Here is a 19,928-nt window from a genome sequence, read left to right as displayed (position 1 = left end):
ACGTGCACAGGTAAGATGGGTGGTTGTCAATAATACGTCTTAGGCATGGGTATGCAACTGGAAAATAGGCATTGGTATTATTTTTCCTATTGCACTGGCTCTAATGATGCCTGAGGACCATTAAATCACCCAAGTCATCACAATAAATTTATCTTCTTTTACATTACTATAGGATTGCAAAGGATCATGTTGTCAGAATGGGGAGGTCTCTCCTTTAACTAGTATCAGCCTGGTTATTAGCACTTCACTATGCTTCACTGTCTTCAGTCAGGGTAACTCAGTCTTTGGGCTCCTTTTGTTTCCTACAAGATGGTTTTCCAATATTCCTTAGAGATGTCACACATCATTTTTGTGGTAGTTATCTTGGCTTTCTGAAAGCTTTCCATAACTAGTTTTATTGCTTTGCATTTTCTAACTGAGGATAAACAACTACTGCATTGATGGCAAACTTAGATATTAAGGGAATGCATGTGACAGAAGAGAATTACAATTATTTAGTGGGAAAAAATATTGCTCATTAAAATTATTAATATTTCTAAAATATTATATAAATATATATCTTAAAATATTATATTTTATATCCATTTATGCCAGCTTAAAAGATAGCCAAGAAACCTTGGAAAGCACCAAAGGAATGTTGCTTTTTTGTGTGTGCATGGTTTAATTTCCAGTATGTTCCGCTAAATTTACTAGCTCTTATTTTCACATAGCACCTTCTTAAAATTTTCAAAGATTGCTTCCATGTCCTGGCTATTGTAGATAGTGCTGCAATGAACATTGTGGTACATGACTCTTTTTGAATTATGGCTTTCTCAGGGTATATGCCCAGTAGTGGCATTGCTGGGTCATACGGTAGTTCTATTTTTGAGGACACAGGGAGGGGGAAGGGTAAGCTGGGACGAAGTGAGAGAGCGGCATGGACATATATCCACTACCAAATGTAAAATAGATAGCTAGTGGGAAGCAGCCGCATAGCACAGGGAGATCAGCTCAGTGCTTTGTGACCACCTAGGGGGGTGAGATAGGGAGGGTGGGAGGGAGATGCAAGAGAGAGGGGATATGGGGATATATGTATATGTATAGCTGATTCACTTTGTTATACAGCAGAAACTAACACAACAATGTAAAGCAATTATACTTCAATAAATATGTTACAAAAAAAGAAAGATTTGTGCAGAAGCTAAAAAAAAATAAAAGTAAAAATAAATAAAAATTTCAAAGATAAATGAACATAGGGATTTTTAAATCTGAAAATATTATAATAGAATATACACACTTGAGTATTAATCTTAGATTTTCTACGAATTCATGAAATGCCTTTCCATAATGTTCACTATTGGTAAAATGGTAATAAATGCACTTGCAGGACAAGATTGGGTGAATTTAAATGATTAAAAAACAATATGAAATTGATTTAGTTTTAAAATGTTGCCTAATGACTAGAAAATGGGATAATTTAGACTTACATTTCACCTTGTCATTCAGGACAGCTTTTTCCGAACAAACCATTTCATGTCCTCTTTTCTGGCTGTTATCCCATTCCATTAATTCTTCTGGAACAGTGGTGAACATAACTACAGACGTTCTTCTAGAGGTAGATGCACCTGTTTCCCAACAAAAATAGAGCAGCGTTTTTTGTGTTTTTTCCCAGCGTTATTGAGACATAATTGACATATAACATTGTGTAAGTTTAAGGTGTACAATATGCTGTTTTGATACATGTATCTATTGTGACATGTTTACCAAAAGAAGGTTAGTTACCCATCCTTCACCTCACATAACTAGCATTTTGTTTTTGTTGTTGTTAGGGTTTGAACATTAACTTCACTCCCATAATAAGTTTCAAGTACAAAACACCACAGTGTTACCTATTGCCACCATGATGTACATTACATTGCTGGAATCTGTTTCATCTTATAACTCTAACCAACATCTCCCCATTCCCATCACCCCTCAGCCCCAGGCAACCACCATCTACTCTGCTTTGATGAGTTCAATATTTTTAGATTCCTCATGTAAGAGAGATAACACAGTTGTTTCTCGGACTTATTTCACTTAGTATAATGCCTTCAAGTTTCATCCATATTGTAGCAAATGGCAGGTTTTCCTTCTTTCCCCTGGCTAAATAATATTGCATTGTATGTACTATTAGTATATCACATTTCTTTATCCCTTCATTCATCAATGGCCACTAGGTTGTTTCCATCTTTTTTCTGTTGTGGAAGATGCTGTAATGAACATGCAATGCAGTTATCTCTTCAAGAGAGTTTTGTCATTGCCTTTCAACATACATACCCAGAAGTGCAATTGCTGTATCATATGTCAGTTCTATTTAAAATTTTTGAGGAATTTCCATATGGTTGTCCACAGTGGCTATACGTTCCCATCAACAGTGCCTCTGGATTCCCCTTTTCTACACATCGTTGCCAGCATTTGTTTTCTTTGGCTTTTGGGTAATAGCCAGTCTAACAGGTGTAAGGTGGGAGAATTGTTTTCACGGTGTCAGATCCCACACTGAGGTGTCTAATATGAGGTTTAAACCCCTCACGCCCTAGGGAGATTATCCCAGCCTGTACTATATTCCCCTCCTTTTCTGTGTCCCCTCCTAGGGGCACGGGTCCTGACCTGATCGCTTCTCCTTTCCTCCTACCCAACTCCGTGTGGGTCCTTCTCTACAGTTTTGTTGTTGTTGTTTGCAGAAGAGTGTTTCTGACAGTTTCCAGTTTGTTTTCGGTGAGAATCTCTCCACATACAGATGTATTTTTGCTGTGTTCATGGGGGGAGGTGCACTAAGGGTCCTCCTACTCCACCATCTTGATCTCTTCCTGATAATGAAGTTAATTTTAAGTGAGCATTCCAGAATTCATAAGTTACCTGACATTACAAACTGTGATCTTGGGTATAATACAAATCATCTTTCTGTTTAACTTCCTCGTCTGTAGAATAGTGTTAAAAAAAATTCTTAACTGAGAGGGTGGTTGAGAGGAGGTAACCAAAGTACTTATTAGAATAGTGTTTATGACATAGTAATGGATCAATAAGTGTACACTATCATATTCACCACGTTAATAGGCCAGTGCAGTGTTTAAACTAATGCACTTTTCAGACAGAAAATTTGATTTTCCCTATCACCTTTCTAAATTTTTAACCTTGTGGGACAGTATTTTTTTAATCTCAATGCAGTATAATTCTTAATCATTTTTAATCATAGAACTTAAAGCACTCTAGGAATAAGCAGATAATATATGCACATGGTAAGATATTAATTAAGGTTGATATCCTTTCTAGCATCTATTATGAGGTTGGTATATTTCAAATTAATTGAATACCATTAGTACTTTATCCTGGATGCCTGACTGACCATTACATTTTTATTTTTATGCAATGAGACCTTGACCAGGTTGAGGTCATGGACTGATAAATATCATTTTTCTATATAGTAGAAGGTAGCACAGTGTAGGTGGAGATTAGGCACAGCTCTAGTTTGTGTAACACTGAATAAATTATTCACTACATTATGAGAAAATGTGAAGACAATTTAACATTTATTCATCCAGTACCTCTCTTCTTCCCTGGAACCCTCACCTTCTATAGACACCTCCAGGAATGCCTGAAAGAGAAAAAAAGTATGGTTTCCTTGTGTTTATTATCAGGACCCTCAGTGGAATCTGTTTCTCTAATAGTCACTGTACGATTAAGATTCATAAATAAAAGGGTGAGGTTTGAAAAGTTCTACAAATAATAAAGGGATAAAAAAGTGAGGATAGAAATTTCTCAATTACATGTCAAAAAGTGAATGTGAAAAGATTCCTGTTTCCTTCACAGAATGTAGGAGGAATTGGGAAAAGGTAATCACTAGTTTTACTACATACACATCAATCTCTGTGTTTTTTCATACATCATGTCCTGTACATTGATATATTTAACTATATCAAAAGAAAACTGTAGTTTTATTAAACTGTTTTCTACTTACTGTTTGATTATTTGCTAGAATGAGATATTTTATTAATGAAAATAAAATTCAATAAATGATTTTGAAATAAAATGATATCTGTTGAAAATTTCAATGAAATATGAACATTTTAGCAATACGCTTCCATTGATTTCTTCATCTGTAAAATGGAGATAGATAATAGCATTTCCTTATGGGTTTCCATGAAAATACTCAGGAGTAATGTACATAAAATGCTTGTCATGTATTGTGGAATGTAATGCCTATTCCTTTTTCCACCAGGGTGATTATAGCTTTTTTTTTTTTTTTTAATGCTTGAAGTCTGCGGTTCTTAAAATCTATTTTTGCAAAGTGAACCTTTTTTTTAAAATAAATTCTTCCTAGAGTTTGATGATCCCTTTGGAATAAAACTTCAGGTTTCTGTGTGTGTGTGTGTGTGTGTATGTATGTCTATACACATATGTCTCAAATAATATTTTAAGCCTTATGAAAAGCTACATCCCCCAGTCTCTATTCTGACTCCCACAAACAACTTATTTGTTTTTCTGGTTGTAATTCTGTATTTCTAAATTAGCTCCTTATACAGCTTTTTCATTTTTCAGCTTTTGATTTTTTCTAATTACTTTCTTCTCTGAAAAAATTAGCATGTAGTTCTCTTGCTATTTTAAAACATAATTCCCCTCCCCCAATATAATTATATAATAAATTAGGATAAATCGAAAGTCAGTGTCTATTGTTTGATTACATAGATGTTTACCATTTTATGACATATGAGTTTGATCCAGATTTTATTTTATTTTATTTTAGATCCAGATTTTATAAATACATTCTCTTTCTCACTTTTTTCTTTGGATTTTTTAAATGGTAAAATTCCTTGTTTCTTTGTTTTATTTCTATCAATTCATCACTGGTTCATCCTCTCCGGCATAAATTTAAATCTCTTTTCAGTAGATCCAAATGAATGAGACAATTTACCAGCTTCATTTCCTGCTGGGGGGCATCCCTCTTGGGCCTGTACGTACATACACACATACATACATATACACACTGTATCTGGAAGGACAGAGGAGAAAATGATGTTTATCTTTGGGAGAAAGGACCGGGAGACGGTATGGGAGTGAGAATATTTTACTGACTACCACTGTTTGAAGATTTCCTATATGTGTATCTATGACCTAGCCCCCTCCCCCACAAAAAAACATTTAAAAAAATAGTGTTAGATCCCTATCTACTGGCTTGTGACAGCAAGTTAAAGAGAAAGGTGAATATATGATCCAATTTTTAAAAAAAATTTAAGAACATCAGTAAAAACAAGAAAAAAAAATCCTGAGCATGAGCATATCGTTTAATTGGGCTGTGTGAGGCTCCGCACTGAACATGGGGAAAGGCTTGAAGAAAAGTTGTTTGTTTAGCATCCGTCTACCTGTACAGCCTGGAGAGTCCACGGAAAGCCCCGTCTTCATCCACGTCCCTGGAGCTGATTTTCTCCCACTCTCCTGCCCGCCTACCCAAGACCCACCCCCGCCTTATCCCCGCCCCTGGGCCTAGTCTCTGCCCACCTTCAGGCTGAGACTCTAGCACCGCCCTCCAGATCCGGTACCCAGCCACAGACCCGCCCTCAGTCCCGTCAAGAAACGGGTGTCCGCCCACAACCCTGCCCTCTGGGTTTGGTTCCGCCCACAAGCTGGTACCATCCCACAGCCCCGCCCCTAGAGTGGGTCTCAGTCGCTGGCGCTGACACAGCCCACGGCCCAGCCTTGCACTCACTAAGCAAACGAGAACACCTCGTCGGAGGCTTGGGTGCGAGGCCGCCGCCCGGCCCGCCGCCTTAACCCAGAGCCCCGTAATGCCCCGCTATCCGCGTCTGCTAGGTACCGGAAACTGAAGCCCCGGGCTACTGCCCGAGACCGGAAGCGGAAGCGCCGGGCGGTGCTGAGGAAGGAGACGCGGGCGGCTCACTGTGCTGTGTGTAAAGTTTTCTCCGCGGGGGACTGGGTTCACGTGGTACGTTCGGCCTTAGTGCGAGGGTCAGGACTCTGTGAGCGGCGGGCAGTCCCGGGACTCCTGTAGGAGTCTAGGGAGGGGCATGGGTCTGGGGCACCCCCGTCACAGGCTCCGGCGTTCCTCCCCCTTTCCCGCGAGCCGCGTTTCGATCCCTGAGGCTCATCCCTCTGGTTGGCCCAAAGCCTCCGTTTCCTCCTAGCTCTGGGCGCCGCCGTCCCCTCCTCAGAGTTCCCCCTCTCCCCATCACCTTTCCTCGGTGTGACTTTGCCCCCTAGGGGACTTCTAGTCACGTGTGGAGGCATTGTTTTGGTTGTTACAAATGGGAGGGGCTGCTACTGGCATCTAGTGTGTGGAGGCCACGGGTGCTGCTGGACATCCTACAACGCACTGAACAGCACCCGTGACAAAGCATTATCAGTAGTGCCGAGGTTTGGAAACCCTGCTCTAGGGTCTTACAATCTTCAAAGCCCTGAATGAACTTAAAGGTTAGCTGAGTCACTTTTAGCGCCCCTGAGTGACAAGCCGTATTAAAAGCGTCTGGAGTCACAAATCACTATCCAGCCAGAAGAGTTCAGCAAGGCGAATGAATGCACACCGCATGAAGCCGCCTTCTCCCACTTGGAGAGCAGATGGCTGGATAGGAATCAGGAAAATCCAGTCATAGCCAACAATTATACGTTCAATCAGTACAGTAAATACAAAAAAGAAAAGTGAGTGGTGTGGCCTTTGCATCCAGCAGCTGTATTATGCCCTATAAAAGGCCTCAAAAGAAATCTTTGTACCCTTCTTTTTTTTCCTACATACAAGTTATCTCTGGAGTTCAAGTTTAAGTTGAAACCAGCCTCAAGTTTCACCTGTCCTCACTGACCCGTGGATTTCTGCGTGACCAGGTGAGTACCGTGTGGAACTTGTAACAATAGTGCCAGCAGCCTCAGCTGGCAAAACTGCTACTAGGCCTTCCCTGTGCTCAGGTGTAAACACAAGGAGTCACTAAGAGTGAGGGCATCTTAAAAAAAATGATTTATTTTTGATGGATTATATTCAAGGGAAAGATAGTAAGGTGTGTGGTGATGTGAGTATAAATAAGTAAATACAGTTATGTGCAAATAAATACACATTAAGCAAGCATGTAAATAACTGTAAATAAGTAACAAATATAGATTTACTTGCATTCCATAATACTAAAAATTTTAGGATTTTATGTATAAGTATAAATATATAAATTTTTTATGTGTATATCAGGATTACTCAACAACATTCCTCAGGCCCAATTCAGTTTGACTTCTAAAACCCTACACATCTTCCACAAAGATTCAAAATACAGGGGTACATGGGGGAAAAATAATTTGAACTTCTTTATATTGGCAACAGAAATTTAAAATTGAATTGACCAGCAACCAGATGTATTTTCTGCTTGCAAGTGTTTTCTGTTTGGTTTTGTTTCTTGTTTTGTTTTTTGTTTGTTTTATTTTTTCTTCATGATATTTAAAATCACTTGGAGGAGTACTAAGCAACAACTTGCAGATTGAAGGGTAGGGCAATAGTTTCCAAAGATTGTACTCTACAACTTGGCTTCTATAAGAATTAACTTTGTTTCTCTAAGCTTTTATGAAATAACAGTCTGGTGATTCATATTGCAGAGAACCATTTTGAGTAATTTTATACTGTTGGGTTTTATCAATAGTGTGTGTGCGTACGCCTTTTTCATTCTGTCTTACCTGTGACATTCTTCAGGGGAATGTTTGCTTGTCATGCAATAGATATTCTTCAGGTGCACAATTTATGGCGACCAACCATGCTCTTTTATTCAGGACTGAGAGAGAGAGAGAGAGAGAGAGAGATCTTTTTGAATAGTATTTTTGTTTTCTTCTGATAAATACCTGGAAGTAGAATTGCTGGATCATATAGTAGGTTTTTTTAAAAATTTTGAGAAACCTCCATACTGTTTTCCTGAGTGTTTGCACTGGTTTATATTTCTCATAGTGCACAATGGTCCTCTTTTCACCACATCCTCACCAACACTTATTTCTTGTCTTTTTCGTAGTAGTCATTCTAACAGGAGTGAGGTGATATCTCATTGCAGTTTTGATTTGCATTTCCCTGATGATTAATGATGTTGAGCATCTTTTCATGTACCTGTTGGTCATCTGTATGTCATCTGTGGAAAAATGTCTTTTGCCCATTTTTTAAATCTGATTGTTGTTTTGCTATTGAGTTATATGAGTTCTTTGTATATTTTGGTCATTAACCCCTTATCAGATATGTGATTTGCAATTGTTTTCTCCCATTCAGTAGGTTGTCTTTTCATTTTGTTGATGTTGTTGATGTTGCTGTGCAGAAGTTTTTTAGTTTTATGTAGTCTCACTTGCTTATTTTTGCTTTTATTGCTTTTGGTGTCAGATTCAAAAAATCATCACCAAGACCTGTGTCAAGGAGCTTACCACTTATGTTTTCCTCTAGGAGTTTTATGGTTTCAGTTTTTATGTTCAAGTCTTTAATCCATTTTGAGTTAATTTTTGTTTATGGTGTGAGATAGTGGTCCAGGTTCACTCATTTGCATTTGGCTCTCCAATTTTCCCAACAGCATTCTTTGAAGAGACTGCCCTTTTCTCATTGTATATTCTTGGCTCTTTTGTCATAAATTAATTGGCCATATATGAGTGGGTTTATTTCTGGGTTCTCTATTCTGTTCCATTGAGCTATGTGCTAATACCATACTGTTTTAATTACTATAGCTTTGTTGTATAGTATAAATCAGGGCATGTGATGCCTCTAGCTTTTTTCTTCCTCAGGATTGTTTTTGTGGTTACATACAAAATTTCTCTATTTTTGTGAGAAATACCATTGGAATTTTGATAGGGATTACATACTGCTTTCGGTAGAATGGACATTTTTAACAACATTCATTCTCAATCCATGAGCACAGAATATCTTTCCATTTATTTGTATCTTCTTCAGTTTCTTTCATTCATGTCTTGTAGTTTTCAATATATAGGTCTTTCACACCCTTGGTTAAATTCCTAGGTATTTTATTCTTTTTGATGCAATTGTGAATGAATTGTTTTCTTAATATATTTTTCTGATAGATCATTATTAGTGCAAAGAAACAACAGATTTTTGTGTATTGATTTTGTACCCTCCAACTTTACTGAATTCGTTTATTAGTTCTAACAGTTTTTTAATGAAACCTTTAGGGTTTTCCATATGTAAAATCATGCCATCTGCAAATAGTGAAAAAGTTTTACTTTTTTCTTTCCAATTTAGATGCTTTTCATTTCTTTTTCTTGCCTAATTGCTCTGGTGAAGACTTCCAATACTATGTTGAATAAAAGTGGCAAGAGTGTGGACATCCTTGTCTTGTTCCTGATCTTAGAGGAAAAGCTTTCAGCTTTTCAGCATTGAGTATGTTGTTAACTGTGGGCTTATCATATATGGCCTTTATTATGTTCAGGTGTGTTTCCTCTATACCTGCTTTGTGGAGAATTTTTATCATAAATGGATGTTGAATTTTGTCAAATACTTTTTCTGCATCTATTGAGATGATCATATTTTTTCTTTATTTTTTGTTTATGTGGTGTATCACATTTGATTTAAACCATCCTTGTATCCCTGGAATAAATCCCACTTGGTCATGGTATATGATTACACCATGGTGTATGATTTAATTTATTGTTGAATTTGGTTTGTTAATATTTTGTTGAGGGTTTTTGCATCTGTATTCATCAGGGATGTTGACCTGTAATTTTCTTGTTTTGTGGCATCCTTGTCTGGTTTTCAGTATCAGGGTAATACTTTCCTTGTAAACTGTGTTTGGAAGAACTACCCCCTCTTCTGTTTTTGGCAAGAGTTTGAGAAGGATTGGTATTAGTTCTTCTTGGAATGTTTGGTAAAATTTATCTGTGAAGCTGCTTGGTCCTGGACTTTCGTTTGTTGGGAGGTTTTTGAATACTGATTCAGTCTCCTTGCTAGTGATCAGTCTGTTTAGATTTTCTGTTTCATCAGAGAAATAGAAAATATGAACTGCCATGTTGGACAGAGCAGAAGTATAGAACATTTCCATCATACCTGAAAGTTCTGTTGAGCAACACTGGTATAGAGTGGCCCATTCTCTGACCCTCTCTCAACACTGACTCCAGGTGCAGGAGTCACTGAATCTGTAAACTGAACAGAGACCCCCTCCTCCCCTAATAGGAGACTTCAGCTGCCAAAAGACCTGGAGAGGGTACTCAGGACCTGGGAGTGTCCTGGGCACCTTCCCAGCCTGCTTTCCTCTTGGGGCTTTGGGGGTGTCTGGATCCCACCCCTCCTGTCACTCCTCAGCTCATGACTGTAACTATTCCTAAAGGCAAATTTGGTTCCTGGTGGGAAGAATGTAGACTTCTTCTACCTGCAGAGAGTGGAGAAGATCTTCAGCAATTATCTGGGTCTGCTGTACTCACACTAAGATCTCAGGGAAGATTTGGTATGAGAGGCTGTTCAAGTTTCCTATGGCTGCTGTAACAAACTACCATAAACTTAGTGACTTACAGTAACACACATTTATTTTCTTGCTCTGGAGGTCAGAAATCCTAAATGGGTTGGCAGGGCTGCATTCCTTTTCCATCTTGTAGAGACCACCTGTATTCCCTGGCTTGTGGCTCCTTCCTCCATCTTTAAAGCCAGTGAGAACATCTTTAAATCTCTCTCTCTTTTTCTCTGACCTCTGCTTCCATCCTCACATCTCCTCTGACCCTGACCTTCCTGCCTCCCTCTTATAAAGAAGAACCCTTGTGATTTCATTGGGTCAATATGTATATTCCAGAATAATTTTTTCCATCTCCAGATCCTAACCTTACTAACATCTGCAAAGTCCCTTTTGCCATGTAAGGTCACATATTCACAGATTCTGAGGAGTAGAGCATGGACATCTTTGGGGCAGAGGCATTAATCTGTCTACCCCACAGGCCCAGGAGTCAAAGACTCTCTGCAACAGTTTTTCACCTGGACACTCAACCGTAGTGTCCAGTGTTCCCCTCCCTGCACACACTCACTTTATTGCTTTTATCTTTTGGATGCAGGAAGGACACAGATAGAGACCTTGAGAAGCTGGTTTTATGGTGTTACGTTGTATTCTGTAACTCCAGGGAGAGGAGGCATTCCCTTATAGAAAGGAAACATACCATTTCTGTTGCTTTGTACCTTGATTTTGTTGTTGTTGTTTTTCATTTAAATTTATTGGAGATAAAACTCTCCATCAATACCTAGAGATCGTGTCTTTCTTTTTTTGGCTTCATGCTTTTTCATTATGAGGATATTCTGTAGTTTACTGAACCAATTTCCTATATATCGCAATTTGTGTTGTTTCCAATCCTTTGATATTATAAATAATGCTACAGTGAGTAACCTCGCTCTTGTCTTTTAGTATTTGTGTATCTTTCAAATAGATTCCTTGTAGTGTGATTGACAGGGAAATGATAAATGTTTTTGCATTTTGCTTGAGGATAACAAATTTCCTTCCACAGGAGTTCTATCCCAACAGTGTATGAGAGTGCTTTTTTCTACAGCCTTGCCAATGAAAGATGTGGTTGGTCCCCTGTGTCTTTGTTGATCTGACAGATAAGAAATGGTATCAGTGTAGTTGCAATCTGCATCTTCATCCTGTGAATAAGATCAATAATGATTCTACTGATTGAATTGGTAGTGGTGGAAACCAAATTAAACTGTGTCTCAGAGTGGGTGGGACATGAGGAAATGAGACAGAGAGTAAAAAAAAAGATGAGGGAGACAGACTGGGTGGTAACTAGAAAGAAAACTATGCCCTTAGGATAAATGTGTCTCGCTACCAAAAACACTTTATTGAGTTTAAATGGTGTGAGGGAGTCCAGTAGAGTGGGAGAGCTTGAAGGGAAGGGTAAAGGAGAGAGAATCGATGGTGTCCAGCTCCTAAAAAGGCAGATGGAGTGGAACACAGAACAGAACTGCAGAGCCCAGTGTTATAGAGAAGGCAGGTCCTGGTTTATAACGAGAGAGGGAGGAAACCATGGTGCAGAATATAGTTTTGGTGGCAAGATACGAAGGGTAGATTCCTTCTCATGGAGATGACTTTGAGAAGTAAGGTGCAGGACCATCTGCTGAAAGTGAGGGTGTATTTGTTATGTATTGCTGCATGACATAGCATCCCTAACCTTAGTGACTAAAACAATAATCATTTGCCATCTCTCACAGTTTTTGTCGTTCGGAATTCAGGAGCAGCTTAGCTGGAAGGTTCTGGCTTGGGACTTTCATGAGGCTGCAGGAGGTTATCAGCTGGGACTGCAGTCATCTGAAGGCTTGGCTGGTGCCGAAGGGTTCACTTCCAAGGAGGTTCCCTCACATTCTAGCACATCAGTGCTGACTGTTGGAGGGGACAGTTCCTTTCCAAGTAGGTCTCTCCACAGGGCTGCTTGAGTGTCTTTGAATATGGCAGTTGCCTTCCCTTAGAGCAAGCAGTTCAGAAGACTAAGCAGAAGCTACAGTGCCTTGTAGGGATCTACCCTCAGAAGTCATCTCCACAATTTTCTGTTGGTCACACAGGTCAGCCCTGATTCAGTTTGGCTGTGAATACCAGGAAGCTTGGATCATTCAAGCTATTCAGGAAGCTGATAACCATAGAGGGAAAAGGTGAGGCTGTGTGAGATTTAAAGAGATAAGAGAAGGGTTCACGAGTAGGAAGTTACACTGACTTATAGAATTGCCCTGCAGTGTTGAGGGCTCTTTTCACGTTGCTGACCGTGCTTTTCTAGAGGTGGCAACATGACCACTCTTGTGCAGGTTGGTCTGCCCAGATGTTGCCATGAGCAGGCAGATGATTGGAACCATGCCTGGTTGGAGTTCTGCTGGGCCAGAGTGAAGGTAGGAGGTAGGGGTGAGGAAATTTGTTGAAATGAAGGACGGTGAGACCCAAGCTGGGAAAGTAAAAAATGAGGAGAGGAGGTGGCTCTAGCAGGAGGGTGGGAGAGTGTGTGGACTGAGCCCTTTGCGTGGGAGAAGAACACATGTAGTGAAAGAAAAACATGAATGAGCAAGGTCGAAGTTTGGGAGATTGGCTTCAGAGAGAGAAATTTCTGAACTATTGTTGTAGGTGTAGAATCATGTCCGGTGATAACAAAGTCTAGGGTGGTGCCTGGGGAAGTGCGTGGCCAAGGTGGAATGAGGACAGACTCATAGTACTGTGAGGGCCACCCTCCTGGGCTCTGATGTCATTCGAGTGCGGTAGGATGGGAGGTTGAAAGAATATTGGGAGTCAGGGGCCAGAGTCTCCAGTGAATGAGGGATTGTAGCTGGAAATGTGTTTGTGACAACCACGTGGATGGGAAGAATGTGCCCTGAGACTCAGTGAAGCTGAGGTTTTAAGATGGATGGAGAAGTAGCCACCATTGTGGGCAGAGGCAGATGCATTTTGAAGGAGGAAATGGCGGACAGGCTAAAGATTTGTCCTCAGTACCCTGGAGAGGGAAGTTGGTTGTGAACACTTTGTGCTTTCCCGTTTATTCCAGAGCCCTGTCCTGAGTGCACTGTGGGGATACGAGGAGGAGCATCCTCGTTCTTCTGCTCCCTGTTGTTCAGGAAAACTTACTGTCTGAATCACAGGATGGCGACCATGGTTCTGTCCCCCACTTTTGGTGAGTTTGAGGGTCAGCCCTCAGAGCCCAGGTGTTAAAGGCCCCTGCACCACAGAGCAGGTAGAGGGAAGGGACTGAGAAGTTGAGGTGGGGGTGTTACCCCAGGAACCTGGAGGTCATTGGTGCCTGACTCTGTGGTTCTTGGGATTTGGGACTTAGCTGGTTTGAGTGTCTCTGGAGATGTTGCCTGTGTGGCGAATGTGTGGGAGCTTTTGAATTATACTTCTAATTCTTTCTATAAATTAAAAAAAAAATAACAGTGCTGTCCTTTGGGACTTCAGTTTCTTCATCTGCAAAATGGAAATAGTAGTCTTTTCCTCCAGCATGGGAGGGCGCTTGGCCCTATTTTCTGGCCCTGGGTGAGACAGTGCTCTGTTCCGTTTTCCTGTGGAAGCTGGGTGTGGGTGTTTGGGTGTCGGTATGTGCTGTGTGTGGGAATAGTCATTTGTGTCTGTTGGGGATACAGTCAATCACAAGTAGGTGGGGGAGCCTCCAGATTTGTGAGTGTGAGAACAGGGGGCAATCCTGGATTCTTGGGACATTTCTTCTTCTCCAGCTCAGTCTTCCCCGTACCCAGCCTCTCACCAGAAAGGATGCACAGAGGAGGAAGGGTTGGCTAATGGCTTCCTGACAGACTGGTTACAGGTGAGTCAGATATTCCTGTTTCCAAATCATTATTCCTTTGACCAGAAGTTGGACTTGTTATCCTTCAGTGACCTGCAGCATCAGAGCCAAATCAGGTCTTTGGGCATCTGATGGAGGGTTTGGGGCAACCCAAACAGTGTTAGCATATGTCAGCATTTACTGCAATGTAGAGCCTCCTCCAGGGTCACTGTCTACACCATGTTCTGCTGAGAGGGTTTTTTTTGTTTTTTGTTGTTGTTTTTTTAATTTTATTGAAGTATAGTTGATTTTCAATGTCATGTTAATTTCTTCTGTGTAGCAAAGTGACAGAATATATGTGTGTGTGTGTGTGTGTGTGTGTATATTATTTTTCATATACTTTTCCATTATGGTTTATCACAGGATATTGAATATAGTTCCCTGTACTATACAGTAGGACCTTGCTGTTTATCCATCCTATATATAATAATTTACCTCTGCTAATCCCAAACTCCCAATCCTTCCCTCCCTACTCTCCTCCCCCTTTGCTGAGAGTTTTAAGGGTAAGCTAAGGAAAGACTGTGTCCTAAACTCAGGCAATTGGTGATGGCCATTAGGGCATCATTCATCCATTTACCAAGTACTTCTCTGATTTCTGCAATGTCCTAGGCCTATGCTCATCCTTTGAGATTGAGGGGAATTCGATTGCAGGATGTCACAGTCTCACTGGGAAAGAAAATCACCTGTGTGTTAGAGGTACATTTAACATTGGGGGTGGGCACGGATAGACAGGAGAAGAGAGTTCAGGGCTGACCCTAGGAGCAGTTGAGAGCAGAGATCAGAACCCTGCCCATACAGCTTCTGCTTTGGATTCCCTGTTCCTACTCCTCTCTCATCCTTGGCTCTTTTCCTGTCCACATTGGTGGGATTGGTCCTTGGCTAAGCCATGATGTTTGTGGTGGTTTAGGACTTGGTGACGTTTGAGGATGTGACTGTGGAGTTCACCCAGGAAGAGTGGGCACTGCTGGACCCTTCTCAGCGAACACTGTACAGAGATGTGATGCTGGAGAACTGCAGGAACCTGGCTTCACTTGGTAAGCCTGACATCATTCCTGCATTTATTTAATGACTCAGGTAACAAGACTTTTTTAAAATTGAGGTATCATTCACATAACATAAAGTTCACCATTTTAATCATTTTAAAGTATGCAGTTCAGTGGCTTTTTTTTAAATCTTTATTGGAGTATAATTGCTTTACAATGGTGTGTTAGTTTCTGCTTTATAACATAGTGAATCAGTTGTACAGTGGCTTTTGATAAATTCACAGTGTTGTGCATCACCCCTAAAACCTGTACCCATTAAGTGGCCAGTACCTGTTACCTTCCCCATTCCCCACTACTGGCAACCACTAATTTGCTTTCTATCTCTGTGGATTTGCCTATTCAGAGCAGTTCATATCAATGGAATCATAAAATGTGTGATACTTATGTCTCATTTCTTTCAAGCAACTTAATGTTTAAAGGTTTAGCTATGTTGTAGCATGTATAGTTTCTTTATTCCTTTTTATGACTGAATAACATGCTCTTTTATGGGTATACCACATTTTGTTTATCCGTTCATTTGGTTGATAAACATTTGGGTGGTTTCCACTTACTGCCTGTTGTAAATAATGCTGCTTTGAATATTTGTGTACAAGTCTTTGTTCAAACACCTATTTTCAATTCTCTCCACTACGTATCTAGGAGTGGAATTCTGGGTTATAGATTACTATGTTTAGCTTTTTGAGGAACTGCCAACCTGTTTTTTACAGCAGCCGCACCAATATATGAGCGTTCCAGTTTCTCCATATCTTCCCCAACATTCACTTTTTTGAATATAGCCATCCTCCTGGGTATGAAGTGGTATCTCACTGTTGTTTTGATTTGCATTTCCCTAATTACTAATGACACTGAACATTTTTTTCATGTAATTGTTGGCTGTTTGTATATCGTTTTTCGAGAAATGTCTATTCAAGTTCTTTGCCAATTTTTTAATTGGGTTATCTTCTTTGTTTCTGGGTTTTAGAGGTTTATTATATTCTGAATACTAGATCCTATTTGCAAATGATTTCTTCCATTGTATGGTATCTTTTCATTTTCTTGATAGTATCCTTTGATACACAAGTTTTAAGTTTGACGAAGTCCAATTTATGTACTTTTTCCTTTTATTTCTTGTGCATTTGGTATCATACCTAGTTATTGCCACCATGGTCCTGAAAATTTAGCTCTATGTTTTCCTCCAAAAATTTTATAGTTTTACCTTTTCAATGAAATCTTTTATCTATTTTGAGTTAATTTTTATATGGCTTAGGAGAAATTGTCAGCTTCATTCTTTTGCATGTATTAATCCAGTTGTCCCAGCATCTTTGTAGCAAAGACTATTCTTGCCCCCATTGAATTGTTTTGGCACAGTTGTCAAAAATTATTTGACCATAAAATGCGAGTTTATGTACTCTCAATTATTTTCCATTAATCTGTGTTTAGCATTGTGCCAGTACCACATTACCATTGCTTTGATGTCAGTAAGTGTGATTCCTCCTATTTGGTTCTTTCTCAGGACTGCTTTGTTTATTCAGGATGCCTTGCAATTCCATATGAATTTTAGGATCACCTTTCCATTTATGTAAAAAAAGCTGTTAGAAATTTGATAGCGATTTCATTGAATCTGTAGATGATTTTGGTTATTATTGTCATAACAATATTAAATTTTTCAATACATATCCTCTGTTGCTTATTTTTAATTTGCTTCTGTTGTGGTCAGAGTAGATACTTTGTATGATTTTATTGTTTTTAAATTTATTTAGACTTGTTTTGTGGACTAACATGTACTCTATTCTGGAGCATGTTTTCCATGCACTTGAGATGAATGTGTGTTCTGTTGTTGGGTGAAGTGTTTTATGTCTGTTAGGTTTAGTAAGTTTATAGGATTGTTTAAGTCCTCTGTTTCCTTGTTGGTCTTTTAACTAGTTGTTCTACCCATTATTAAAAGTGGGCATTGAAGTCTGCAACTATTATCGTAGAACTCTATTTCTCCCTTCAATTCTGTCAGTTTTGAATTTGTATATTTTAAGCCTTTGTTGTTAGGTACGTATATGTAATTATTATATCTTCTTCATTAATTGATCTTTTAATCATCATATATTTTGTTGTGTCTTGTAAGAATTTTTGTCTTAAAGTCTGTTTTGCCTGATATTAGTATAGTCACATTCTCTCTTTTTTAGCTGTGGTTTATATGGAATATCTTTTTCCACTTGTTGACTTTCAACCTGTTAGTGTCTTTAGATAGAAAGTGAGTCTCTTATAGATAGCGTATAATTGATTATTTTCTATCCATTCTGCCAAAATCTGCCTTTTAATTGGACAGATTAGTCTGTTTACATTTAATGGAATTACTTATAAAGAAGGACTTAGTTGTGTCATTTTGCTGTTTGTTTTCTACATGCTTTATATCATTTTTATTCCTCAGTTTCTCCATTATTGTTTACTTTTGTGTTAGGTATTTTCTAGTGGACCATTTTGATTCCCTTCTCATTTCTGTTTATATTTTTTAGTTATTTTCTTAGTGGTTGCCTGAGGGATTGCAATTATCATTTTAATTTTAAGCAATCTATTTTGATTTCATATCAGCTTATTTCAACAGTATACAAAATTTAGCTCCTGTATAGCTGTGCCCCTCCTTATGCTGTTTTTTGTTTGTTTGTTTTTTACAAATTATAACTTTATACATTGTTTCATTAACATGGATTTATAATTTTTAGTTCAGACATTTCTCTTTTAAATCATATTAGAAAAAAAGAGGAGTCATAGCCAAACATACATGAGTTACAAACCAAAAATAAACAATTGTTTTTGACTTTTATATTTACCTATTTATTTTCCTTTATTGGTGTTCTTTATATCTTTGTGTGGATTTGAGTCAGTATTCATTGCCCATTCATTTCAGCTTGGAAGTCTCCTATTAGCATTTCTTGTAGGATAGATATGTTAGTGACAAACACTCAGATTTTGTTTATAGGAATGTCTTCATTTCTTTATTTTCAAAGGACAGAATTTTTGGTTCACTTTTTTTTTTTTTTTTTTTTAAGCAGCTTGAGTATATTATCCCAATGCCTGTTGCCTCTGTGGTTTCTGATTCAAAATTATCTGTTACTCTCACTGATGATCCTGTGCACATGATGAATCTCCTCTCTCTTGCTGCTTTCGGGATACTCTGTCTTTGTCTTTCCAGAGTTTGATTATGTGTTTCAGGATGGATTCTGACTCTTTGAATTTATCCTGTTTTGGGTTTGTTAAGCTTCTTGGTTGTGTACATTTATGCCTTTCATCAAATTTGGGGAAGTTTTTAGCCATTATTCCTTTAAATATTCTTTCTGCCTGTTCTTCATTTAAGGGACTCCTATTATGTGTATGTTGGTATGTTTAATGGTATCCCATGGGTCTTTTAGGTGCTGGTCATATTTTGTTTATTCTTTTTTTCTTTCTGTTTTTCAAACTGAGTAATATAAGTTGTCCTATCTTCATGGCTACTGATTCTTTCTTCTTGCTCAAATCTGTTGTTGAACCACTCTTCTGAATTTTTCATTATAGTTATTGTACTTTTCAATTCCATAATTTCTGTTTGGTTTCTTTTTATAATTTCTGTCTCTTTAAGATGTTTTCTGTTTGGTCAGAATTTGTTCTTATGGTTTCCTTTAGATCCTTAAGCATATTTAAAACAGTTGATTTAAATTCTTGGTCTATCAAGTCCAATGTTTGGACTTCCTGAAGGATAGTTTCTACTAAATTTGGGGGTTTTTTTTCCTGTAATGGGCCATACTTTTGTGCATTGGCCTGCCTTATAATTTTTTGTTGTTGAAAACTAGACATTTGGAATATTACAACATAGTAATTCTGGAATCACATTTTTCCCCATCCCTAGAGTTTGTTATTGTTGCTGTGGTATGTATGTTTAGTGATATTTCTGAACTCATTTTTGTAATGTCAGTATTTGTTGTATGTGGCCACTGAAGACTCTGTTCTGTTATCTTAATGGTTAGCTAGTGATTTATCAGATTTCCTTGAACACTTGGAACAAAAAATAAAAAACTCCTAGTCTCTCTATACAGGGGCATACCTTCAAAATCAAGCAGTTTATAACTCTGCCTTAGTTTTCACTTCCTGTTTGTGCAGAGCCTGAAGGTCTGCCAAAGGTGAGGACTTAGTGCCCTCTCATGTCTTTTCTGAGCATGTGCCCAAGCCTGGGTATGCACATGGCTTTCTAGATTCAAAGAAATATGAGGGAGCTTTTCAGAAAGCTTTTCAAAAATTCCCCAAAACATTTTATTCTGTACTTTTCCTCCAGGCTTCTTGGTTTGCCTTTTGCTTTCCTTTGCTGTTTCCACTTGCCTCAGGCAGTAGTGGCTAATATATTGCTTTTTAATGTCTTCAGCACATGCCCACTGGGTAACCAGCTCAGCCTTCTGAGAGTTTGGGGTTAGATAAGTAAAGGCAAGCCCTTTGAGCCAGTTCTTCAGGGAGCCACCAGAAAGGTCAAAACAAACAACCATAGCTTGTTGAGAATAAGGTCCATCCTACTCCCTCTAGTACTAGGAGTTGTCTTCAATGTCACAGCCAAAGCAAGGAGTAGAGGATGAGGCAAGGGTCAGTTAAAATGTCAGCTGTTTTTTGTCTTTGATTAAGCATTTTCCTGGT

The 19,928-nt window shown here is 38.9% G+C and overlaps 1 protein-coding gene and 1 long non-coding RNA gene across 2 annotated transcripts in view; one reads left to right on the top strand and one right to left on the bottom strand.

Moving 5' to 3' along the window:
- Positions 1 to 19,928, top strand: part of LOC132422733 (zinc finger protein 699) — a 68,499-nt gene that overhangs the window by 43,566 nt on the left and 5,005 nt on the right. Inside the window, exons 7-11 of the mRNA XM_069540503.1 lie at positions 5,824 to 5,979; positions 12,718 to 12,833; positions 13,471 to 13,596; positions 14,153 to 14,241; positions 15,167 to 15,293. Coding sequence (XP_069396604.1) covers positions 5,824 to 5,979; positions 12,718 to 12,833; positions 13,471 to 13,596; positions 14,153 to 14,241; positions 15,167 to 15,293 — 614 coding nt within the window. The remainder of the gene's footprint in view (positions 1 to 5,823; positions 5,980 to 12,717; positions 12,834 to 13,470; positions 13,597 to 14,152; positions 14,242 to 15,166; positions 15,294 to 19,928) is intronic.
- On the bottom strand, positions 1,512 to 5,535 carry LOC132422734 (uncharacterized). Its single transcript, XR_009518878.1, has 3 exons — positions 5,376 to 5,535; positions 3,561 to 3,610; positions 1,512 to 1,604 (listed from the first exon to the last, which is right to left on the bottom strand). It is a non-coding gene; the product is annotated as an uncharacterized lncRNA (long non-coding RNA).

The sequence above is a fragment of the Delphinus delphis genome, chromosome 3 (genome assembly GCF_949987515.2).
Source record: "Delphinus delphis chromosome 3, mDelDel1.2, whole genome shotgun sequence".
Taxonomy (NCBI): domain Eukaryota; kingdom Metazoa; phylum Chordata; class Mammalia; order Artiodactyla; family Delphinidae; genus Delphinus; species Delphinus delphis.
This window is presented reverse-complemented; position numbering and strand designations above follow the sequence as displayed.